Below are 25,067 nucleotides of genomic sequence, written 5' to 3'. Positions count from 1 at the left end.
CAGAGATAATCTTTTTTATGAAACATACTTTATTTATTTTTTCCTAAGCTATAAATAAAAATATTGCTTATTATCTTTCTATGGCTAATAAATTGCCCTTCAATGCAGAATGTCAGTGTTGACTCAGTTTACCTATTTTGACATCAGCTAAGTGTTTCCCACTCAGTATTTAAGATTTGTGTGATTCCAAGTCAGGTTGACTATTTAAACCACTGTCTCTTTTTCCCCAAAGTAAACATAACTTATATCAAGTTACACAAGTCACCACAGGTCAGATCTTCCGGTGTTTTTTTGTTTTGTTTTTTGTTTTTTTATTTTTATTTTTTATTTATTTATTTATTTTCCGTGTCTGAATTTCTTCATTCAATTTTTAGTTTTCAAAATAAAAGTTCCAATATATTTACAATTTAATTTTCCTTCCTGTTTAATGGAGATGCAGATCCTGCACAGTGAATTGCTTGATAGAGCTTGATGGGCATTGTACAATTAAATTGGGATCCAATTATACTGTATGATAGGAAATTAAAATCTGTCTGTATTTAGATAATATTTACAAACATAACTGAATTGCATTGAATAAAATTTAATTGACCAGATGTTTGATTAAAATTACAGCACAAAAAATTTTGGTGTATAGGAGTTATAGCAGTTTATGGGTTTCCTGACTAAGGAAATTATATGGGTATGAAAGGCAAACAATAAAAACCTTTGCATATATTTTATTGTCAAAGTAGTTATGTTGAAACATAAAAAGTCAAAGGTTTTTCTTGTTTTTAGTCAATTATATTTAAGTATATAAATTTACTTTTAAATGCTTTTTAAAATTGTGATTTAGATTTACATTTGTATACATAAAACTCAAATTTTTTTTCTACAGAAGCCGACATGGCCCAGTTTTAGAGCTTTATCTTAACCATAAATAAGGAGTAATTTATTTCTATATGTAATAATATTGTTGCGATATTGCTTGCACTCAAAACATATATGTTGTCAAATAGACTCTATCGTTTGAAAAAATAAAACCGGATTACGTTTCTTACCCTTTTTGACTTGACGGGAGCTGATTGGGTTGGTTATGTCAAAAGAGGAAGTTGTGAGGCAGACTCTAACCTGACGCTAGCCGCCCTAAGCTTTGAAAAAGGAAATAACAGGAACAGACGTGTGTAGAGCTATTAGATCTATAATTGCACGGTTGTAAGATAAGTGTTCGATATGAATATTAATTTGAGCCTAAATAATAAACCGTAAAGAGAATTCGTCGTGAGCAACGGCCACGGAACCATGCCTGCGGTTGACATTTAAGCTAACGAAAATGATGCCTCCAGCCTTCTAGAAAAGCTAACAGCTTTAGCCGCATCCGCTGCAGCGGTAGCAACTGGGTAATTAGGCGACGAAATGGCAGTCGCTGAACGCTGATTAATGCTTTTTAACTTCAGTGGGCTCGAAAGAGGCACGCCTGGCTCTGTTTTCGACAAATGGTTGTTCGGTTTGAAAAACTAACGGTAAATGGCGACCTACGACAATGCAGCTAACTTTTAATTTTGAGACAGACTGTTCAACGTTCAAACTGTTTTAACTTGCAGGTTTTATTACAGAACGGTAAATATACCGGTCGCACTGCAGTCGTTATTTTAAGTAAAACGGCAACTATTTTTGGCCATCGCTGTGTGTGTGCAGAGCACCAACCCAGCAGTTGTGCACCATGATAAATACGGTGTGCGGTTGCGTTAGCCAGAAACACCTTAGCCTGTGTTAGCATAGAATTTACTAGCAACGTACTAATGTTGGCCTATTACGGTCAACTGATCAGCGACTGAGTAAACTGAAGGACGCATCTGAGCCAGGCTAATATGGTAAGTACAGATTAATTTGTGTTATTTGTCTATTTCTGTCTTCCTGTTTGGTGTCTTTGCAAAGATCGTTTGAAGTGTGATCCGAAACGGCTCTTTAGCTGAATAATTTCGGTACAGCCTGATTGAATATCCCACGAATGGTTGTACCATCTAACAATTTGAGGCCAGGCACTTCTGTGAAATCTGACAGCTCTTTGAGCTATTTCACTGTGCAAGACGCCCGTCTTGCAAAATATTTGCTTTGCGTAGTGCTTAGCTTCGGCAAGTTGTGGCTTATTTGAGGAATTCAAACCTGCCTGCCAGGTGGACGGCTCTTTATAGGCTCCTCGCCTTTGCAATACAGGGCCTAGCTTCTCCTACAGCAGGAAACAAGACAGCAATATTACGTTTTTGATCAACAGGACTGCGTAAAAAAAAGTGCTAGTACTATTATATGAAAACTGACACAGTAGCGAGTAAGACAATTAGATTTGCATGCCTGGACATGCAGAGGAAGTTAGGTTTCCAGCTCTCTGAGCACTTGATTCATGTGCGTTTTGTTTGACAAATTGCCTCAAAAGAAATGGACAAATAAATGTTTCTGCTTAATATTGTGCGCGTTTTGATCATTTTTACTCTGAAGATTTTTGTTGTACGTGTATATATATAGAAACACTTTCATGGAGAAGCTTATCTGGCATGAATGTAGATTTTATCTTTTGTTTACCCATTCCTTTCTCAAACTCTTCAGATTAATTTATTGGCTGAATGCTCACATTTCCTTTTAACATCTCTCAGGCATCGGATGAATCATCGCTGCGTGCATTGGAGAACCTGATGACAGAGTTCTTTCATAGCTGCACGACCAATGAGCGGAAACGGGAAATAGGTACGTTCAAATTTATAGAGAAATGTAAGGGGTTCATTCATGGTCTAGTAAAAGGTTCCTAGTTGAGATGGGCAATTATCAGATCAAAATTGAGCTAAAAATATGTAATCCTTTAAGAATAAAGGTTATGTTTACTAGCCCCTAAAACTCTTATTGTTAGGATTTTGCTGACTAAATTATTATTCCACTGTCGCTTTAAATGCTCAGTTGGCATTTTTAAGATAGAATTGATCTTAATAGCCTATTGTTTTGGAGCGCAAGTGTACTACAAAGTGTAACTTTTGTGGTTAGTCTTATCAATGCAATAAACACAACACAATATTGTGATAAAATTCAAAGTCGCTCTCATCTATACCTAGTTTTGACTCAGTCGGGAAAACTATTGAGCTTGAGTTTTAGTATTAAGAAAAAAATACAAATTTTGACATGAAAAATGTCATACCCTTCCAGTGTGGGTTCATTCTCTCTATAAAAGAAGCATGTGAAACTTGATACCAAAAAGTTCTCTGCAGGTCAAATGTGGCAGCTTTTAGTCTTACCGTCACGCTTTGTGTGTTTTAATCAATTCTTCTGAGTTACAGTTACTGCCAACTTGAACATGATAATCAAAAAAATCTTAATTTTTCCCAGTGTTCACCGTAGTTTATCAAAAACAATTTACACTCTCAACATATTTAGTGTGTCCACACAGGTTCCAGATAATCTCGCTGCTAGTCGTGCTTTTGCTAAGTTTAGGTGCAGTGAGTAAAATTTGCTAAAAAAACAAGCTTGTATATAGGATATATCCCGTTTAGATCGTCAGTCATGTTGCCTGTAGTTCACATGTAGGCCATGAGAACCGTTGGTGCACATAGATCCCTCCTACTCATTTCCTGTCGGTAACTCTATGTTCATCGTTGAATAAAGCCAAGATCCCTTGTGAGACATTAAAAAAATGAATTAGGTTTACAAATAATGTTTTATTGATTTATTTAAAGACAAGCAGCCTCAGTTCATGTAACTATCAGGTAAAGTTTTACGATGTTGGACTATTTCGTACAGCATATATTTGTCTTTCAAAAGTCTTTAGCCCTAAATGCAACGTTTTACAGAAACTGAACGTCAAATGATGTGTTAATATTCATTTTTGAGTGATTTGTTTGCTGCCTTTAAAAAAAAAAAATATGATGTTAAACGTTTCCTGTGTTGCAACATGTTACTTTCAGTTTGTCTCTCGGTAAAGCACTACAAAGTCATCTACCTCTCTTAAGATCTCACGCTTACTTCCTTTTTTCTTTTTTTTTTCTGCAGAAGAGCTGTTGAATAACTTTGCACAGCAGAGTGGAGCATGGCGCCACTGCTTGCTCTTCCTCTCCAATACTCGGAATGAGTATGTAATGATGTACAGTCTCACAGTATTTGAAGTAAGTACCAGAGGTGGAAGATCAAAGTCCTTTCTAGAGTCTCCTTCCATTTAAATGTTTTAGAAAGAAGATGGTTTTAACAGAAAAGTATTGTTTTATTAATTTGGATTGATGATTTTTGCGGATTTTTACCCACCCATCAAGAAATAAACATTCTCTCATTTTGGTTTGCATCTCATCTCAGGAGTGATTTTGGGCAACACTTCTGTACAGGAACTCTTTAAAACCTTCAAGTTTTTTTGTTTTTTTTGCAGTTACTTGAAGTTTCAGCTTCTTGCACAGATTTTTCTGTAGTTCTCGAGCATTTTATAACAAGCGTCACTTCAGTAAATGGCAAATTAGCCAACTACTGCTATTTTGGTCAATTTTCTACCTTTTTATTGATTGCTAGAACATTTAAAATGAATGCATACTTGGAAAGATTAACAGAAAGTAGTGGGAGCCTCAAGTTTCTCTGCGATTTTTGACCTTAAAATCAAAAATGACTAAGTTGCACATAAAACGTTGTTGTTCAATTCAGCGACAGTGTTTGTTGAGGAGACATTGCTAACAATATCGCATTCTCTTCTTTTGCGTTGTTTTGTATAATTGTTGCTGTGTATTTTAATTGTTGCTGTGTGTTTTCAGAATCTGGTGAACAAAATGTGGATTGGATTGGCTTCACAAGACAAAATGGAGATTCGCAGCTGTCTTCCCAAACTCCTACTTGCTCAACACAAGTCCGTGCCGTATTTCATCCGTAACAAACTCTGCAAAGTCATCGTGGACATCGGTCGTCAAGACTGGCCAATGTTCTACCACGACTTCTTCACAAACACCCTTCAGGTGAGCCCTGCCGATGCAAGGTTTCTGTTTTCTGAGCGGTGTTTGAAGTATGTGAGCTATCTAATGGTTTGCTTTTGACAAACACTGCGAAGCCACAGTTTTTCTTATAATAAACACGTGCTCAGGTAATAAAAGTAGCTTCGAAAAGCTTACAATGCTTCTTTATCGTTTTGTGACTTTGCTTCTTGATCATTTTAGTAACTGCATTCTAGAAAAGGATGCTTGAGTAAATGTGTACTGCTGTGTTAAAAACACTTTTATTCAGATGTTATTACTTTTTTTTAATTCTAATTCTGAAAATGCCATCCATCTTTCAAAGAAATCTTTTTACCTGGAAGGTTTTGGCCAAAGATTAAAAAATGAACTATTTCTAAAGCCATTTTTTCAATCTTTAAGAACTTTGCAGACGCATATCAGGAAGTGTGCCACTGAAAATCCGCACACAAATCTAGAAAGGGGACTGGGATGTGGTTAGGAATCTAACTTGCAAAAAAAAAACAACCAAAAAATATGCTGAGGCACTTATAATAGAAGTTCTACCATTATTTTTTTCTGTAATTGTCCAAAACCAGTGTCACATTTACCTTTAAGTTTCCATAAACTTAAAGGTAACTTAAACTTTCACATCAAGTTAACTTTTATATTTTCTCACAATTTGAGTCAGCTAGTTTTTTTTCAGTATTTAGATGGAAGCTGATTTGGAAACTTTAGCAAAAAGCACTTCAGTGTTTCTATTTTTAAAAAACCAACAACAACAACTTCTAAACATATTACAAGTACAGTTCAAGCATGACAACGACGTAAGCTGGTGGGCAGAATTTAATAAATCTTTCCAATTGTTGCCGTCAGCTGATCCAGACGCCGGCTCTTGCTCCACTGGGTTTGGTGATGTTGAAAACCACATCAGAAGAACTTGCTTGTCCTCGGGAAGATCTCAGCGTTGCCAGGAAAGACGAGTTGCGTAAACTGCTGCTGGAGCAGGTGCCGACCGTGCTCGGACTGCTGACCGGTAAGAACTGCAATTCAGATTTTGTGCAGCTGTGAACAGATGTGGACTTGTGGCATTTATTAGGCCTGATGAACTCCAGAGTTATTCTTTATTTTATAACTGTGCGGTTTCGCATTAAAAGCTAATGCTGGAGTGCATTAATGAACAAGCAGCAGGGAGAAGACCAAGGAACAGAAAGAGAAAGTTGTAGAGATTTTAAAAGGATATAAATCAAGAACTCAAGATTTGGACACACAGCATCAGTGAGTCCATCATTTGAAAAAGGAAACAGCCAGAGCTGCAATGAACTTGTCACGATCAAACGTATTTGCATATTGATTTTCAATGGTACCTATCATTTCAGAAAAATGATAGGTATTTTTCTGAACCTACATAAAAGAACCACAGACAACGTATACGAATTTTATGGCCGAACTTTTGCAAAAGGAGAAGACCCAGCAAACTGCTCCTCCGAGCCGTTCACAGAGCGGCTCATTAAATCTTAACGACGTTGACTGTAAAATTGTGGTGTGACAGAATGTAAGTCTGAATCCTTTTGTATGGCTCTGTAATAGCGCTGGACAATACATTAATAATGATGTATATTGCGATAGACACCAGGGTAGCATCAATAAATAGAATTCTCAATAACTTCACTGAACCTCACAGCACTGTGGGGGGTTGTAGGCAGAGGAAAGGCTTCAGCCACTCAACCTCTCACAGCCAGCTAAACAACCAACTCACTCACTGGTTGGTTGCCTAGCAACTCGCGCAGCAGCAGTTTCAGGTTTCATCACCATGCCTTATAGCTGCTTAAAAATAAAAAAAGAATAGTGTGGGGTGAAAACTGTGGACAAAACAGGAAAGGCTGTGTCACGATTTAGGCATTATTCCAGATATTTCAAAGAAAAAACTAATCAATAATTATTGATATTGAAGCACTTAAATTAGGCATCTTGTTGCGTTGACGTAACTTTTTCATGAATGACTGAACTGGTCGTTTTCCACAGGTATCTTGGAGACTTACTGGGACAAACACAGCGTCATTGCTTCTACTCCACCTCCATCACCCACTTCTAGGGAAAGTGGTAAGTGAATTGTCCTGATTTGTTGTTAGTTTCCTAACAGTTATGAGATTTATTTATTTTTCTTCTCACCTTTAACTTGAGTTGTAACATGTCTTTCATCAAGCCGTTTGTAAGTTAACGTTACCAATTTTTGTTTCTTTAATGTATCAGTGGAATTGCTGGGCAGTTTGTTTCAGGGCAGCCAATACTCAAAGCTGCTTTGTCAGCCTATGGCTGCGTTGGACAATGAGAGTCATCAGCTCTGTTGTCTTGTTTTGGAGTGCTTGGCCCACCTGTTCAGCTGGATCCCACTGTCCACAAGTATTACGCCCACCCTGCTGGCATCCATTTTCCACTTCGCACGTTTCGGCTGCGATCTACGGACAAAGGCCAAGACGGGAGCGCTCATCTCCTCCACTTCCAACGGACCGCTCAACCCCGGGGCTGTGCCAACGACAAACGGGGAGGGTCGAAACGGACAGCAGAGCGAGGTCAATAAGGCGGATCGCGCTCGCATCGGCGTGCTTGCCATGACCTGTGTCAATGAACTGGTGTCAAAGAACTGCGTGCCAATGGACTTTGAGGAGTACCTGCTGCGAATGTTCCAGCAGACGTTCTTTCTTCTGCAAAGGCTGACGCGAGAGAACAATGCTCATACAGTCAAGAGCCGCTTACAGGAACTCGATGAGAGGTATGCCTCAGTGCAGAAGCAGATTATGTTTTTTGCATAAAGTTTGAAAATGTCGGTGTGCTTTCACAGATACATTGGGTATATTTAGTTTTACTCTAAAACCATCTAAAACTTGTTTCCCTTCTCTTTTCTTGATAGTCCAGCTATGAAAACCCTCTTTCTTTATCTTTGTCATTTTCTGCATGGATTCTTTGAAGCCATGTGTCTTTTTGTTTGAAAAAGTGCCTAGTATTTATTTACACCATTTATTTTCTTGTCTGAGTTTGACCCCATGTCTGTGGTCCATTGGGAAAAAGCTTAAGGGTCCAGTATGGTTAATACAGACAGTTTTTTTTTTTTAGCTAACCCTTTTATTTTTAAGCTAACCCCAACCAAACGACAGACTTTCTCTGTTTATGGTAAAATGTACCAATTCTGATGGTGGTTTGGTTTCTCATAAAGAGTTAACACACATAGAAGAAATTATATAAAACATTTTTTTCCCCTAGTTATCTGGTGATTTTTAATTGTTTTTTATTTTAAGAAAAAAAAAAGAGTTAATTTTACATCACCTGTGAGATGGAGCAGTCACTCTATCTAAAGCATGGTTTGCTAACATTTTAGTAATTAGCAAGGTTAGCTTATCACTTCTTATGTATGCTCAGAAAAATGCAGACCCTTGTTTTGAAGCTGTTATCTGGTAAAAGCTGCCAGCAATTTGCTATGCAGGGTATGATGAATTCAGACTGTGGTTGAAAGATAAAATGGATAAAACGGAGAGACTTGAATCTACTCCCACTAAATTCTTGTGCTTTGTTTAAATATTTGTCTTTTAATAATTTCTTACAGCCCTGTGTGCTTCTTCTGACTTGAGCACAGGATGTAATGGCAGCCACACTAGTGAGTGCTGCTGTTAACGGCGACCTGGAATGGCTGCAGCTTTCATTAATTATTTTTTAAACCAAGTTTGGAAAAGTCAACACAGTTGTGTTAGAGTTATAATCCAAAGGAAAAACTTAATATTGAATTAAAACAACCAATAAATATATGATTGACGACATTCAGGAAAAAAAAACTGCAGCCTTTCAGTATCAGCAGCCCAACTTTAACTGTCTCTTACATTTACAACCTCTATCTTTTTTTCTTTTTTCTTCAGGATTGTTTATCAGTTTTGATGTGGTTTGACAATGATGTTTGTGGTTTGCATTCAGAATGGGAAATAGAACATGACCAGCTAGCTCTATGGTTTTATATTAACATAAACTAGATGATTCTGTGAAGCAACTTCTAACCACAGAATATTGTGCTTTGCAGACATATAGTTTCCCCTTAATATTTGCAACATTACAACCACATATGTCAATTACTCTGATAAGATTTGTGTGACGGACCAAGCGGAAGGAAACAAAATGCATTGTTTTCAGAATTATTTTCAAACGACAATTGAAAAAGTGTTGCGAGCATATGTATTGTTATACCCTTAAATAAAACTCAGTGCAGCCAATTCTTGCCAAGAGAGATTCAGAGATAGGCTAGGGAAAAAAATCATGGAGAAGTGTATTACTTTATGTTTCCCATCACCAAAATGCAAATTAATTACATTAAGGTTTTAACTAGACAAGATATGATCAGGTCCTATGAATACTTTTGCTAATAACTCTTCATGTAGTGAACGTCTTGTATTAATGAAGTCTTTGTAATCTTGCAGTTACTTGGAAAAGTTTACAGATTTCCTGCGCCTGTTTGTGAGCGTTCACTTGAGACGGATCGAGTCAAGTCCTCAGTTTCCAATTGTGGAGTTTCTGGGTCTGCTTTTCAAGTACACCTTCAACCAGGTAATGACGGTTTCATCAGTAATTATCGTGCTGAATAATTGCTGCAGAGCTTATTTACACCTTCTCATCCTTGAACCGACAGCCTACCCACGAGGGATACTTTGCTTGTTTGGACATTTGGAGTGTGTTTTTGGATTTTCTGACGACCAAAATAAAAAGCAGACTCGCTGACAGAGAAAGTGTACTTAACAGGTAGGTCCAATCCGCTGCAGACAGCACGTTAGAGTCAGACAGATTTTTTTTTTTCTTTTAAATATGTTTCTATCCTTATTTATTGTGATTAAATTACATTCACATGGGATTTTACAGGTACAAAGATGCCTTAGTTCTTCTGCTGAGGGAAATTCTCAATCGCATTCAGTTCAGGTTCAACCAGGCCCAGTTGGAGGAGCTGGACGATGAGACTCTGGATGATGATGTAAGAATATTTAACAAATGTAAATGCATGTCATGAATCCTCGTTCTCCCGTTCCATCGGTTATACGGTTTAGATTTAAGATGTATAGTGGTATCAAGATGATCCATGAACTCTTTTGACCTGTTCTGAAGACAAATCTCTCCCTTATTTCAAAGCCTAAATCTTCTTCTTCATTCCATCACTATAGCAACAGACGGAGTGGCAAAGGTACCTACGTCAGAGTCTGGAGGTGGTTGCCAAGGTGATGGAACTGCTGCCATCCCATGCATTTTCTACACTGGTAAGATGGTTGACTTTATACAGATTTGGTCAGTGGGAAAGTCTGTAATTAAACCTGAATAAGATTTAAATCTCCTCTTTAATCCAAATGTTCCGCTTTTATTTTGAAAGGAACTGCTGTGCAGTCCCCCCCCGGAGTTACTACATCAGTAATCATGTGTGAATCTGAATGATGCAAAAAAACGAGATGCAGTTGCTCTGGGAGGATCATCTGCTAAACTTCTAATGCAAAGCAAACTTTTGATACAAAACTTAATATTTAGATTTTCAATTCAGAATTTTTCTTTTCGACTAAATTTTACTACACAATAGGCAAGCACAGTATCATAATCTAGGAAAATAGGCTTTTTTTCCTGACACTTTTTTTAAATTATTATTATTACATGATTTCCCCACCATACCATTAGGTTTTGCATCTTAATTACTAAAATATTACTGGTGGAGTGAAGCTGGAGTCAAGTAGATTCGTCATATACATCATAGATATTCACAGCGTGAATGCATAGCAAATTAAATATATCCTGCCAAATACTCCGTCCAATCAGTTCATTGAGATTACAGACACATATTAAAAGCTGTATATTCTGTGTTGCGACCGCTTTATGGTCATGGCTTATTTACTCAGCTCAAAACACTGACTTTGAATTGCGTTACCTTTGAAATAGTTCCTTTTTTAACCCACTTCCTTCTCAGAGACATTTTACTGTGTATTTGCTTCAAGCTCTTCATTCTGTGTGTTTTTCTTACAATTCTGTACTGTCCTAATCTTGTAAATGCTGGTTTTGATGCATATTCAGCCTAAGATGATAAAACTTTAAACTATACTTAAAAAGCACTTCTTTTCTTTTTGTCACACGACTGTTAATTTGACATATGCGCGTTTTCCAAAAGTCTTATTTATTCCTACTTTGTCTTTCAAGTTTCCAGTCCTGCAGGAAAATTTGGACGTGTACCTGGGCTTGCGGCAGTTCATCGTCACCACTGGCTCGAGTGCGTACAGCGTGGCGCATTTCTGAAGTTTGTTGACTTAATTTGAGTGTCATTACTGAACGATGATGTAATTTTACTTTCAGGCCAAAGACTGAACATAACAGCGGAGAATGACTGTCGCAGACTCCACTGTTCTCTCAGGGACCTCAGCTCGCTGCTACAGGCAGTGGGACGCTTAGCTGAGCATTTCATTGGAGAGGTGTTTGCTGCACGCTTCACCGATGCTCTGGCCGTGGTGGAGAGGTCCGTGCTTTATGTTTTCTATAACGTGGGAGTCAGAGTGCTAGCATTAATTAACACCTTTGCATATGAAATGGTTCCTTTTTTTTTTTTTTTTTTTTTACACTGAATGTACCAACATCTCAGTTGTTGTTTATACTTTTGAAAATGTTTTTTTCTTTTTTTTTTTCTTTTTTTTTTGTGGTGTTTTTATGAAATATGGGCCATATAATGGATAATTTGCTTCCTCTCTTAGGTTGGTTGAAGTGACTTGCTACGGCTCCCAGACCAGCCTTTATGACCTGGAGACGGCTGTGCCTTCTGTGCTCAAACCTGACTTCACCGACGTGTGAGTATCGCATGTCGTATTGCGATTCACTCCGAGCACTGCTGGCTTGCCAAACGCAGCGTTCCAGCTCGAGAGAAGCCGAGCCGAGTGTGAATAGTGAAAAATGACGTGAATTCAAATGTTGCAGACTGTGAATGTATGAAAATGCTGAAAAGCCACCCCAATAGCTTGCAGGGCGGGGGTGGGGGGAGGAGTTGGTTCCTGTTTAGAGAGGCTTTTGAGTTTGCATAATAAACATGTTTCCTGCTTTAAATGTTCAAATATCTCTCTTCTCAATCCTAAGGTGTTCTTGCTTTATATGTTCGGTCTTTTCTTGGTCGTTTCTAGTGTTGATCAGTTACGTCGGGCCCTGTAGGGCTCAACGAGATCTTTCCAAAAGGTGTTTCATTCTCTCCTTATGCTTTTCTTTCTTAGACATGCGCAGGCTCTGGCTGCTTTGCAAGCCTATTCCCACTGGCTCACTCAGTTCTACAGTGAAGTCCACAGTCAGAACCAGAGCCAGTTCATCAACCTCATCACTTCTGCAGTAAATGCTAGCAGCCCACTCATCACAACTAAGGTACTTCACACGGATATATTCTTTCTTTTAGATTTATATGGGTGTAAGGATTTGTTTTTAAATCTTTGATCTGCCCTACATGTGTTTCACCAGATTGTACATACATGTAGTTTTTTTTTTTTTGTTTTTTTTTTGCGAGAATATTTGACACACGTCTTTCCAAAAACAATTGGCTGCTCTTTTTTCTACAAAAATGACCTTTTTCTAACATTTCACACAACATTTGATTGTTGCCTTTTTTTGTGTGGGTGGCAGATCAGACTTTTTTATTTTGCTATGATGGTGCTTCAGGTTTGTCAGCGCCAGTTTGACATTCCCATGGTTGTGCAATAATTAAGTGGTAATTTAAGAAAAACTAAATTGCCTTTGTTTTTACCCTTGTATACTTAATAATTTTTAATAAGGCTTAGTAAAAATGTAGAATAAAGCCCTACCAAGTTTAGCAGAAAGTTTAGACCTTTGTAACTGAGAGAAAAGCATAGGAATCTTCTTTTAGCAAGCTGGCCAACAGTGTGCAGCATCTGGTGGAGTTAGGGGGTTTAGTGTGTTAGCATGTGCGTCGTACCACAGTTAAATCTCCAGTCACTGACACACTTTAAAGTGTCAGTAAGAGGATAAGACCTCTCTAAAGTCCTTAAAGTGAACCGTCTTGAGAATCAATGTAAATTGCAACGTCTCCTTGGAGATTTACTCATTTTGTCAGCCATGTATTAAATGCATTATGAGGAAGGATATGGGTTTGAATAACGCAGCTTATGACGAAAATAAACTGCTGTCAAATATGAGATTTTTCAGAAAGATTTTTAATCACTGTGCATTTTAACTGTAACAGTGTTGGGGAAGAGGAAACTGGTGTGGTTAGTTGTTCCTGGAACACATCAGCTGGCAACGTCACATGCCAGGCTGGTAAATCTAACGGCTACAACAGCAGCATTATTGTGTATAGAAATGCATATTAGCAACTTATAATTTACATTACTAATTAGCCACGTTTACGCTCACTAGGTGATTTTAATTACAAAATGTTGTTGTTTGTCATTCCTATCTATGTTGGACCTGGAGTCTCTTATGTTGGTGTGTGTATATGTTTACAGTTATTTCTAATAATAATAGCTGAAGCTAACCGAGACCCGGTCACAAAAACAGTTTCATGTTGCAACAGTGGTTTGCTAACGAGGAAGTAATGCATCACGACTGCCAACCTGAGTTTGAACCTTAACACATAAAAAAAAATAACTCTAGGTGCTCCACTTACCGGGTCTTCCAGTTTTGGGAATTTGTTAATGTTTCTCTAACAGCAGCCAAAAAAAATAAATAAATGTTTATGTCCTTTACTGTATATGTTTCATCATTTTGTAGTCATACTCGCCTTCCCTTTTGCTATCTCATGTTTAATCTCCGCAGTTGCTCTCTGATTTTGTAAACTTCAGGCTGTAGAACAGGATCAGGTGTTTTTTTTGTTGCCAACCTTAACTCTTTAACTCGGCCCTTTTGTCAATCTTTCGATCGGAAGTGAAAGTGGTAGAGCCAGTCCCTGACGAAAAACAAAAACACAGTGAAATCAAACCAAAATAAGATTTTTGTATTCCAAGGCGCAAATGAAGTTGCACGCAGCTGTGGGAGGATGTGTAAAATTAATGCTTTATCTCAATATTAGGTTTAAAAATGAACAATTTCCCTTCCTACAAAAAACTCATTTGGAGTAAACACTCTTGTGAGCTATTGCTTACAAATGTTTTCTAATTTTCACTACGCTTTATAATCCAGGTACCTGAGAAGTTGCTGCTCTCTGCCAGCCATCTGATGGTTTCCATCACCGCCACAGTGAGGCCGGTGTTTCTGGTCACTTTGCCGGCCGTTCAGAACATCTTCAACCGGATTACTACAGAGAACCAGAGCCAAAGACTTCCCCAAGAGGTAAACTTAGCTCATTTTATGGAGCATCTGTATAACGTCATTTTCATATTTTACAGCATTTGTTTCGGAAACCGTCTTCTGCGTCTCGTATGGCTGCAGGTTATAGTTGACTGTTTTATTTCTGGGTTTTAAACGATGGAATATATATATTTATTTATTTTTTATTTTTTATTTTTTTCAGGAACTGAAATAACCAACGTGTCTGTCTGTGTTTTGGTCCAGGCTCACATGTTCGTCTGCAGAGCTTTGTCCAACATGCTGTTGCTCCCGTGGCCAAACTTACCGGAGAGCGAGCAGCAGTGGCAGACGCGCTCCAACAGCCACGCCAGCCTCGTGGCCGCGCTCACTCGGGACTATCGCATTTTAAGAGGAACGGTGAACATTAGTCCGCGACAGCCGGGCCTGGACAACGGTCGGTGTATCTCCTGCTTGCTCTGTTGCTTTCTGTGAGAAAGTGACTCATCCTTCTAACGTTTTCTCCCTACTGTCGCCTCCTCTGCAGTGAAAGCGGTGATACAGCAGACCCTACCTGTGCTCAGGGATATAGTCGACAGCATTTCGAGTGAATCCACAAAATCTCGTCAGATCTGTTACCAGAGTCTTCAGGAGTCGGTCCAAGTGACTCTTAACCTGTTCCCGGTTTTCATTCAGCAGCCAGGTGTGTTGGTCAAACGTGGTTTCAAAAAAAAAATTTGACGACTGTAAAGTAAAGACCGTTGGCTCGCAAAAATGACCGATTTTAATCCTCACCGTCTAGTTCTGCTGACACCATGCGAACGTTTGAATCTGGTGTGTTTTGGGGGTTGAATTACTCGGTGTACATGCCAACCATGATATACATGCACAACCAGTGGATGCCTCCTCTTATTTCGGATATACAGTATCCTATGTAGTTTAGCTGTTTAAAGTGGTTTTTGTTTAAATCATCTTAATATTTGTAGCGTTTGCAGAAAACTTTTTATTCAAACTTCATGCAAATGGACTATTTGTTTATTAAAACACTTAAATATATGCAGCTGTCGGTCACTTTTACCAATAGCTGCTTCTAAGTTCTGCTTACCCAAGTTTAAGTGAATTAACGTACATATTTCACCAGCTAAATATTATCAACCATGTTTATAATAACTCTATGAATTGGCTTGTAAAAGGCATATTAAGACAAGTACCATGATGAAGTGTTGTGAAAGTAATGCTAAAAAATAATTTCACTAACCTCTTTTAAGCTGTTCGACTTCTGCTTTTGTAATCATCTCTTCTTCTGTTGCAGATGTGACGGACGAGATGCTGGCCTTCTTCTTGACTCTGTTTCAAGCGTTGCGAGTCCAAATGGGTGTTGCTTTCACGGGGCAGATCATTCACACTTTCCTCAGCATGTTCACGAGGTAGAAATGAAAATTAACATCAGTTTTTGTTCAAAAAATAAAACCGTATCAGTTGTTGTCAGGGAGATGATGAATACCAATCCCGTTTGATTGGAAATGCTAAGTGACCTGATGTGATGCTTCCTCAGGGAGCAGCTGGCTGCCAGCATCTTGCAGGAAGGCAGCGCCGGATGCAGGGTGGTGCAGAAGTTCCTGAAAATTCTGCAGGTGGTGGTGCAAGAACCCGGTCAAGCTTTCAAGCCCTTCCTGCCCAGCATCCTGTCACTGTGCATGGAGCAGGTCTACCCAGTGGTGGCAGAGGTCAGTTGGTATTTGGGGAAAAGAGTCACTCTCGACTTTCACTCTTTTATTTTTTATTTTTTTGCAATGCGTTGCTGTTAATTCGTACATCATTTTGTCCAAACTAAATTGGAAGTGAGAAAAGCGAAGCAGTGCTGTGGCACCAGGTTTCAGAACCACCAGGGGGCATAATTTTCTTTAACAATGCCAAACATAATGTTTAAAAAAAAAAAAGCTGAATTCTGCTGACTTTTAATTGTTTTATACATTTTAACTAGAATTTTAAAAAATTTTACCAGTAAAAACAAGAAAATAAAAATTATTTTGTTTAGAATTTGCTTCATGGTTTCTGCTTGCCGTGGGCTCAGAGACGGTATTCCACATATCTCAGTTGCAACAAGTGGTTAGAAACTTGTTACAATTTCTTTTTTGTATCACCTCAAACCATCCCGCCCTCTTACCTCTTGCACCAGTGAGGCGGTTTCTGTTCACATATCTGCAACTTGCACCTTCAAAGTTACTTCAGTCCCTCTTCTTTCTTATTCTGACACTCAGTTTCTTCAACACATCTAAACACCTAAATGGATCGAGTTGCTATCATGTGATTGGCTGATCACTTTTATTTATTTTTTTTATGTACCTAATAAAGTGGCTGATTATAGCCTGCTGTGTTTGTCAGATTGTTTTTCAGGATTGTAACTAATCCTGTCAAAATGACAAAATGTTGATTAATATAGTAAAGTTGCTATCTGTTACTCGGTAGTTTAGATTATTTTGTTGCTCAAGATATCCATCAGTTGTTTGAGCTACGTCATGAGCGCACGGTATTTTGTATTGTTTGTAACGGTGAAGATGACTTCCTCTACTTAACCAAAATGGGTTCAGAGTGAAAGTTACAAGGTTAAAAATGCTCTTAGGGTCAACTGAATATATTTAAAACCTCATTGGATGAAAATGTCGTCGTTCTTCTTTGAAGTCCTGGAGCAGCAGGCAACGTCTCATAGTAGATAATGGAGGTAAAAACAAATCCTTGGCCTGATGACTTGACTATGTTTCTGATTTCTCTTGCTCAGCGATCCTCGCCAGATGTCAAGGCAGAAATGTTTGAGTTGCTTTACCAAATACTTCACCAAAACTGGAGGTACTTCTTCAAAACCTCAGTCTTGACGAGTGTGCAAAAAGGAGGCGTTGACGACACCATGGAGAATGAGGCCCAGTTCACGGCAGCCATGCAGGTGTGTTTGTGTAAAATCCCATTAATCAGTACAGCAACTAAAAGAAGAGATTGAATTTTAGGGATTTGAGTTTTGCAACTATTCAGCATCATTTGCATCTGATTGACTTCCTGTTCCTCTGCTGAAATATCTCGTCAGGCTTTTGGACAGTCCTTCCTGCAAACTGATATCCACATCTTCAAGCAGAATCTGTCGTACCTGGAGTCACTAAACAGCAAGCACAAGTTGTACCACAGAGTAAGTCCAGCTTTTCTTCCAGCTTTTGCATATTTTAGTAACAAAAAACACACAGGGAATATCCAAGAGAAGTAAAACTTGAATAATATTCAAACAATGGAAAACACAGTCTTCAATAACTCTTTTTCTGATAGTATATTTATATATTTTATTGTTTTTAATCTCCAGAAGCTTTTCCGGACCTCGATGCTCTTCCACTTCATCAACGTGCTCCTCCAAGTCCTTCTGCACAAAAGTCACGACCTCCTCCAGGAGGAAATGACGCTGGCCATTTACAACATGGCCTCTGTTGACTTCGATGCCTTCTACTCGGTTTTCATGCCGCAGTTCCTGAACGGTTGTCAAGGTGTGGACAGCAATCAGCGGGCCGTCCTCGCACGCAACTTCAAGCTGGAACAGGTAAAAAAAATTTCTTAGAATTTCTAAGATGAAATCACTAACTCACCACTTTCTGATGCACATTTTCTTTAGAATGGGGCATAATGAAGGTGGTTTTGATGACAGTTATGAATAAACAAGTTTTGTTTTTGTTTTGTTTTTCCCATCTTAGCTTGTAACCATTTCAAATAACTGCATGTGATTCAAAAACACTCAGCACTTAACAAACATCTACATTAATGGAAATCCAGATAGAACAGCTCTGATTCATGCTCAACGTTCTCATCATTTATCATTGATCTTTGTAAATATAAATAAATCCTAAATCCTGTTATCTTGCTTCTTAAGTGAATAGGACATCTTAACAAAATATCCACACCCCTTGTTCCACTTTTTCTCCTGCCGTAGCCACAAACCTCAGTGTTTCACTGATGTAGTTTACTTTTCTAGTCTTGTTTTGTTTTATACAAATGAATAAAGTGTGGCAGATATTTGTTTTCTTGCCTTTCTTACCCTTTTTGTACTGAAAAGTATTTCAAAAATAAGGTGCTAATTAAACACCATATTAACATTTCACCGTCACCTCGGGATGTCGCATGTTCACACTTTTGAACCAGCAGCTCCTCCTACGTTCTTCACTTTCAGCAGGACTGTAATTGAAAACACCAACTAACATCAAGGCATTGTCTTTCCATCGTTCATTAACACCAAGATATGTCGAGCATTGCATTCCACTTCAGGAAATCCTCCTTTTGTCACATAAAAAGGGCCTTTTAGAGGACAAAACACTTTTGAGTTGAGTTTTTGTATCCTTAAAGCGCTAATTCGACACGACTCCATCTGTTAATGAATTTGTTTCCCACCTTTACTCCAGGACCTGCCCTCCTTCACTCAAAGCGTGCAGAGGCTGGTGAACGACCTTCGCTACTACAGACTGTGTAACAGTAGTTTGCCCACTGGCACCATCAAGCTATAGCAGAACGACTGCTGGAACCGCTCCACCCGTCAGCTGTGATCTTCAAAGACTGCCTGTGCTGACCACTCCAACCAACACTCCTCCACTTCGGCTTCGCCACACTCAAAGCAAACGGCAAGGAGCGACACACACATTTCTTGGTTGAGTAGCGGGAGGGTGAGCATGCTGCTGATGTCGTTTTGTGTTTTTGTTTTTTTTTTTTATTTCTACTGTAAAAGGTCGGCACATTGGTCTTTTTCTGTGAGCAGTGTCCTCCTTTAGTGTCTTGCCAATGAACAGTTGATGAGGAAATGTAAACCTGGTCTGCAGTTAGCATCTTGCGCAGACCTGGAGCTGTCTGAGCCAGGCCTTCTCTCCCATTCTGCTGCAATAAAAGCTGGGCTGGGACTGAGCACTTTCAACTCATTATGAGTTTTTTTAAATGTCTGCTTTTATTCATTTTTGCCTTTTTCATCTCCAAAGGAGACCGAATCTCAACTTAAGATCTTTCATATCATTCCATTCTGAAGACGTGAAAACTGCTTGATTTAATAAATAGCTTTTTTTTTTTACTACAGCTTGTCTCTCTTTTTTATTATTATTATTATTTCTGGGATTTGTCTGTTTAGTGTTGGTGTCATAGTAATGGTGGTTTTAACACTGCAAAAACACAAACGTAACTATTTTTTAGTTTCTAGTGAAACCTCAGTACCTTTTCAATAAGATGCAAGCTTGTTTTAAGTCAGTAATTCCTTAATATTGATTAAAAAATACAGTTTCCACTTTCATATTGTTTCACTTATAATATGAGAAATGTCTTGTTATAAGTGACGTAATCTTCCAGTGGACTTATAACAAGCTCTTATATCTCGCTGAAAAGGTACTTGTGAATTAGTTTTGTATTATTTCAAGTGTACTGAGATATTTGCACCAGAAAGTACACCAAAAATACTTGGTAAAATTTTGTGCGCAATTTAAATATTACATAATATTATCATCAGTTGGTGACTTTTAAACCAGGATGAAATGAAAATGAAATTTCTTCGGGAACAAAACTGTCAAACTATCTTGACTGAAGTTTTTTGGGTTTTTTTTTACAAATATTGTTACAGATTAAATTTAACTTGTCTAATCCTGGAGCATCTCAACTTCTCTAATTTTAATTCAAAGTTGTTGAGACATCATTGCATGCCAACCTTCTGTTACAGTGATGTGGGAAAATATGCAGACTGAGGGGAAAATAACAGCATGCCACCTTTTTTTTTAAGCAAATGACTTGCCATACCTAATTTCATTTCCACCTGAGCGACGCCATGTGGTTGTGCTTAAAAATGGCAAAAGAAAGTTAACTTTAATTGAACAATGGCTCTTCTGGTAGAAACTACTGTACATCCGCACAGGGAAACACATGTATAGGGAAATGTAAAATCAACAAACTGCTTGCATGCTGTTTATTTTCAGCAATTAGATTATTAACAGGAAGGGGGTGCTTTCTAATAAGTGTGGATTTACATCAATGTATATATATGAATATATATAATACTTCCAGCATTTTCATATATTCACAATCCGCAACATTTGATTAAGCACAATGCCTAATAATGATTTGGCTAAAATGTTCAGAAACACTTTTTTTAAAATATCTAGATGACATAACAAATACAGAATTTTTAATATTCTTTTCTAGTCCGATTGGAAACTAAGTGCTTTTGTGTGTGTGTGTGTGTGTGTGTATTTGTTTCCCATAAATATAAACATCCAAAAGAAAATAATGTAGAAATCCTCTATTTGTATTTTTTTAAAAGGTTTTCCTTTATTTTAAAACTTCAAAATAGAAATATTTATCAAAAAGTTTTTTTGTTTTTTCTTCTCAAAAGCTTATGTACGGAGCCCCTAAGGGGACATGGAGAGAAATAAAAAGGAAAGAAATCCCAACTTATCTCGAGATGTAACACTCGGCTCTAAAATAGTTTTATTTTGCAGGACTGAAGTGGAAGTGGCTCTTTGGTTTAAGAGCCACTGATCTAGAGGGAAATGGGTTTTTAAATCTTTTAACCTACGTCTGATGTGATTTTAAAAAGCTGCATCATCATCTCAACTTGCTTGTATTTTTATAGCGCCTCATTTAAAAATGATTTACAAGACAAACAAAGCAATAAACAAGATTTAACAGTAAGTTAAAGACAAAGTTAATAAGAGGTAAAACCTGTACCTGCAAAATAAAGATTGTTGGACAAATGGGTTTAATAAAAACCTTTACGTACAAAAAGAGTGTAAAACAGTGAGTAAAATCTGAGAACAATTTGAGGCCTGTCTGCTGAGAGCAAAGATTTCCTGTGAAATGGAGGATAAGATCTTCATGCTAAAGCAGAAGCAGTGACTTTAACCGCTTCAAAAACAATAAGGGTAAGAAATTAACATTCTTAATTCCTTGATTTTTGCAGATCCCCTCTTAAAAACTATCAGTTCGTAGTTGAATATCCTCCCAAATTAGGAGAATCTTTATGGTCTGTATGGTTTTAACAGGCGCAGGTTTTTTTTTGTTGTTTGTTTTTGTTTGTTTTAACAGACTTGACCAGCATTGAATGGTGAAAGAGGTTGGGCTCAACTCCAGTTGTGACTTGACCGGTTATTCTGCTTCAAATGTTCCTTTTTTCCACAATAGTTTGTTTATTTGCGTATAAGGTCTTTCTTTCTTCACTTAGACACTCTTGGGAGGACAAGAAGACCAGTGAGTGATTCAAAGTTATCACACACTTAGACAGTGGCCGCAGGGCGAAAAGGCGTTCTGGAGGAAGATGAGATTGACTTTATGTATCTTATTTTTTCCTGAATCGCTTAGAATGCGTGAAGGAAGAGGGATCTGGCATGAGTAGAGTTAAATATTGAGGAGCGAGTGTCAATGAGTGGAGCCGGGCAGAGGGGTAGGAGGGGAGTGTGGGGGGGGGGATGACTCGTGAGTTTTTATTGGGGAGGGTTGACTTCACTCCAGGGCCTGACAAAACACGCGTGAAGCGCACGGTCATGTTGCAGCGCAGGGTTTTCCACACGGCTCTTAAGCACTTTTTCACAGGGACTCAAGAAACCAAACGAGCTCTGCCATGTGGGCTCCTCTGTGCGCTGACGTGGGGACAGAGGCTCGTCTTGCACAGGCACAAATCAAGTAAGTGAAGAGAGTTTTATTTTTTTTATTTTATTTTTTTTTTTGTGGAAGATTAGAGGAGGTGACAAGTTGGAGTTATTTGTGCGTTCCTTTTTGCGTGTCCCCCACACACTTTATAAGTGGTGGTTATTTGTTATCTTTCATCCACTTCCTCTCCGAGTAACTCTGCTTTTCACTTTGAATGGAAGACGCGAATCTCTCCGGACAGAGTTCACTCGAGTCAGACTTTAATCCCGAAGCGCAAAGTTTTTTTTTTCCCCCAAAACCCAACGACAATATTTGACAACAAACCCGCCCGCCAGACGAACGGTGTCATGGGCCAGAGACGGGCTAGTGCAGGGGTACCCAAAGTCGGTCCTCTTGGCCCGGCATTCTGCATGTTTTAGCTCTCTCCCTATGGTAGTAACAACCTTTTCAGCATGTATGTCGACGTTCTTCTTAGCCCTTCTAATGGGACATCATTTGATCCTGGTGCGTTAAACCAGGGAGAGAACTAAAACATGCAGGACCGACTTTGGGCACCACTGGGTTAGTGTGTTAAAGGTTCGTGGCTGTGATGTGGGTGACCTTGTGGCAACAGAAAATGCCCAGAGGTACGCGGATTCAGTAAGGATCTACACTTTTTTGTCGGCGGTACAGCATCATCGCGTAGATTTGAACGTTTACGGATTCGAGCTCCCGGCCGATACGTCATTGTTCATGTCTCGCGTGACGCCGACCGGCGCGCCGCTTCTCAGCTGCTCTCGTGGCGGGTCTCGTGTGTTGTTAATGGGTCGCATGCAGTCATTCATGCGCTCCTGGTGTTGTGGCCCCTGTCAGGAGTCATGGAGTACAACTGAACTGGTTTAAAACAGGAGCTGACGTGTGTAAACGTTCATGAGGGATGAGCAGGTTACATGGTTTGTTTAAGTGAAAATGGTATAGAAAATGTTGGAAAAAAAAAAAAGTATTCGCACTCTTACATTTTTTTTTTACTTGAAAGATTAATGACCTCCTGAGCTTAATTATGGGATGTACCACCTTTAATAACAACAACTGCTGTCAGGTTGTGTAATTGTGTTTGTAGAGTTGTTAATTTGATCAATTTTTTTGTTAATTTTGGAGTCATTCAGTTGTGGACTTTACTGGCGTGCTTTTTGTGTGGCTTAAACAAGGAAAGGGATCAAAGTTGATAAAGACTGACATCACAATACAGAACATTTCAAGGCCAAGCAATTAGGTCTAGTTGGCATGCTGTTCGCCAGGGCAGGAAGACAACCACGTTTGGTTGTAGGGTTGCACTTGGAAATGTGTTTTCTTGCTCCATGATGTTGAATTTGGATAATCGATACTCATCCTCCCTGTTGGATAACTGCTGCTGATCCATGTAGCTATGCATTTCAGCTGTATATGAACTCCTACGTTCATCAGGTCTCCCAGATGTGAGGGAGCGGACTCTCATCGCCATAAAGCCAGACGGAGTCCAGCGTCGCCTTGTTGGACAGATCATCCATCGGTTCGAGCAGCGAGGTTTCAAATTGGTCGGGCTGAAGATGCTGCAGGTAAACAAGCTCTGTGTGAAGAAAACACCCTCTCCTTTCTAACTCCTAACTCCAGCTATATTTGCTGTAAAGGCGTCTCAGGATGTCCTGTCCGAGCACTACTGTGACCTGAGGACCAAGCCGTTCTACAACAGTCTGGTGCGCTACATGACCTCTGGACCCCTGGTTGTGATGGTGAGGGCTTCCCTTCTTCTCCGCCCGGCTTTGGGCTCCTTGCAGTTTTTACATTGTGTTTGCTTTATCTCGCACTTGCTTATCAGTCCGCTGCAATGCGTGAGTGATGCGTTTATCTATGTTTAGGTATGGGAAGGGCACAACGTCGTTCAGACATCACGGACTATGGTGGGAAACACTAACCCGGCTGAGGCCCAGGCAGGAACCGTCAGAGGAGATTTCAGCATTCATGTCAGCAGGTAAACTCATTTCTTTTCATCTTGTCTTGTTTTTACAAAACCTTACAAAGTAATTACAGTCACAGGATTAATAGGAGACAAACTTTAGTCAGAGAAGGAGCCAAGATACCTAATGGTAGCTCTGAAGGAGCTGCAAAGATTCACAGCTCAGGTGAAACGCAACAGCTGTTTGTTATGCATTCAACACAGCTTTTTAGTTTTGCAATTCAATGTCCGTAAACGCCCACTATCAACTCACGTCGATAGAGTAATCACAAGCGTTGCTCATTTAAAGGAACGTGGTCCATGCCAGTGACTCGGTGGAGGGGGCTCAGAAGGAGATCCAGCTGTGGTTTCAAACAAAAGACCTTTTGGACTGGGACTCCTGGGACCAGACCAGCACCGGCGATGTGTGAAGATGGCATGAATCGAAGGAAGTGAGATTTACTGCCTCTTTCCCTGCTGCTCAGTGGTCCGTCACTTCAGTGCGGCCAAAGGCGATTGTAAACCATGAGCCGTATTCAGTGATCTCAGTGATTTACCTCAGAAGTGCAATCAAAATGAAAATGTTGTTGTTCTGTCAGTTTTTAATCCTTGTTTGAGCCGGTGCATATTTTATTAATTTGTAATCAACATGTTTCTGTTTAATGGTTAAGCTACTTAAAGGTTTAAGATGCAGAATGTTGACTTAAGAGTACACAAAGTCCATTTATTATGATTGTATTTTTTTAAGAATGTTCTGTTTGAATCTTTTAGTGAAGAAACACTTTTTACACACACTTTTTAGACTGGCTTTTTTGTCCCAAGGTAAGAATGTTGCATTTTGGCAAACTTTTTCTACATTTGGCAAGATTTGTTTTGAGGCCATAATTGGACCATGCACTGAAAGTATTAATAAAAGAGCAAAAATGGTTAAAAGTTTTTTAAAAAAATGAAATAAAACCAGAATAATGTTTAAGTAGATAATGACATAGTTTCCTTAGAGGTGCTAAAGCAATAAACCAAAAAAATATAAGCAGGTCAGTGTGGTCAAGGGCTCGTGTTTTTTTTTTTTTTTTTTTTTTTTCTCGGGGGATTTGGGGGGTTTCAATCATATCTGTATTTTTTTAGGACATTTTTTCCACATTCAGATCACTGCAAAATAAAGCATGGAGAAATGGCCATATTCAAAGCTGAGGACAAGATAGAAAATTGTTTCAAAATGATTTTTGCTGTGCAGGAGTTTAAAAGTTGGATTCACACACAATAATTGCAGATAAGCAACG

General features: G+C 38.8%; 2 protein-coding genes across 3 annotated transcripts; both read left to right on the top strand.

The window, feature by feature from the left end:
* The first annotated feature begins 1,068 nt into the window (after positions 1-1,068).
* On the top strand, positions 1,069-19,283 carry xpo6 (exportin 6). The gene is made up of 24 exons (XM_007562860.2): positions 1,069-1,853; positions 2,631-2,721; positions 4,012-4,124; positions 4,752-4,949; positions 5,799-5,958; positions 6,948-7,025; positions 7,176-7,695; positions 9,383-9,509; positions 9,592-9,701; positions 9,819-9,927; positions 10,115-10,207; positions 11,127-11,196; positions 11,280-11,439; positions 11,672-11,764; positions 12,179-12,323; positions 14,091-14,240; positions 14,463-14,652; positions 14,743-14,898; positions 15,508-15,622; positions 15,751-15,922; positions 16,975-17,136; positions 17,275-17,373; positions 17,542-17,772; positions 18,626-19,283. Exons 1-24 carry the CDS (start codon positions 1,851-1,853, stop codon positions 18,725-18,727), a joined length of 3,447 nt encoding a protein of 1,148 aa, XP_007562922.1. The 5' UTR covers positions 1,069-1,850; the 3' UTR covers positions 18,728-19,283.
* Positions 19,284-21,665: 2,382 nt separating this feature from the next.
* nme4 (NME/NM23 nucleoside diphosphate kinase 4) lies at positions 21,666-24,819 on the top strand. Of its 2 annotated transcripts, none has more exons than XM_007562858.2 (5): positions 21,666-21,869; positions 23,280-23,410; positions 23,483-23,584; positions 23,711-23,823; positions 24,098-24,819. In XM_007562858.2, exons 1-5 carry the CDS (start codon positions 21,731-21,733, stop codon positions 24,216-24,218), a joined length of 606 nt encoding a protein of 201 aa, XP_007562920.1. In that variant the 5' UTR covers positions 21,666-21,730; the 3' UTR covers positions 24,219-24,819. The 2 variants fall into 2 exon arrangements, with proteins under 2 accessions (XP_007562920.1, XP_016532348.1); XM_016676862.1 differs by lacking the exon at positions 21,666-21,869 and adding an exon at positions 22,215-22,462.
* Positions 24,820-25,067: the final 248 nt, after the last annotated feature.

Source organism: Poecilia formosa, unplaced genomic scaffold, assembly GCF_000485575.1.
Source record: "Poecilia formosa unplaced genomic scaffold, Poecilia_formosa-5.1.2 Scaffold142, whole genome shotgun sequence".
In the NCBI taxonomy this organism is placed as follows: Eukaryota; Metazoa; Chordata; class Actinopteri; order Cyprinodontiformes; family Poeciliidae; genus Poecilia; species Poecilia formosa.
Note: the sequence above shows the minus strand (reverse complement) of the source record. Positions and strands in the feature narration are given on the sequence as shown.

What these genes read in the sequence shown, in the direction of transcription:
- xpo6 (XM_007562860.2), top strand. An exon ending in ACCCACTTCTAGGGAAAGTG is followed by an intron (nt 7,026 to 7,175) that starts GTAAGTGAATTG and finishes TTAATGTATCAG; the next exon opens with TGGAATTGCTGGGCAGTTTG. An exon ending in GCTCTGGCCGTGGTGGAGAG is followed by an intron (nt 11,440 to 11,671) that starts GTCCGTGCTTTA and finishes TTCCTCTCTTAG; the next exon opens with GTTGGTTGAAGTGACTTGCT.
- nme4 (XM_007562858.2), top strand. Translation starts at nt 21,731, where the DNA reads ATGTTGCAGCGCAGGGTTTTCCACACGGCTCTTAAGCACTTTTTCACA. An exon ending in TCGGGCTGAAGATGCTGCAG is followed by an intron (nt 23,411 to 23,482) that starts GTAAACAAGCTC and finishes TTTGCTGTAAAG; the next exon opens with GCGTCTCAGGATGTCCTGTC. An exon ending in CTGGACCCCTGGTTGTGATG is followed by an intron (nt 23,585 to 23,710) that starts GTGAGGGCTTCC and finishes ATCTATGTTTAG; the next exon opens with GTATGGGAAGGGCACAACGT.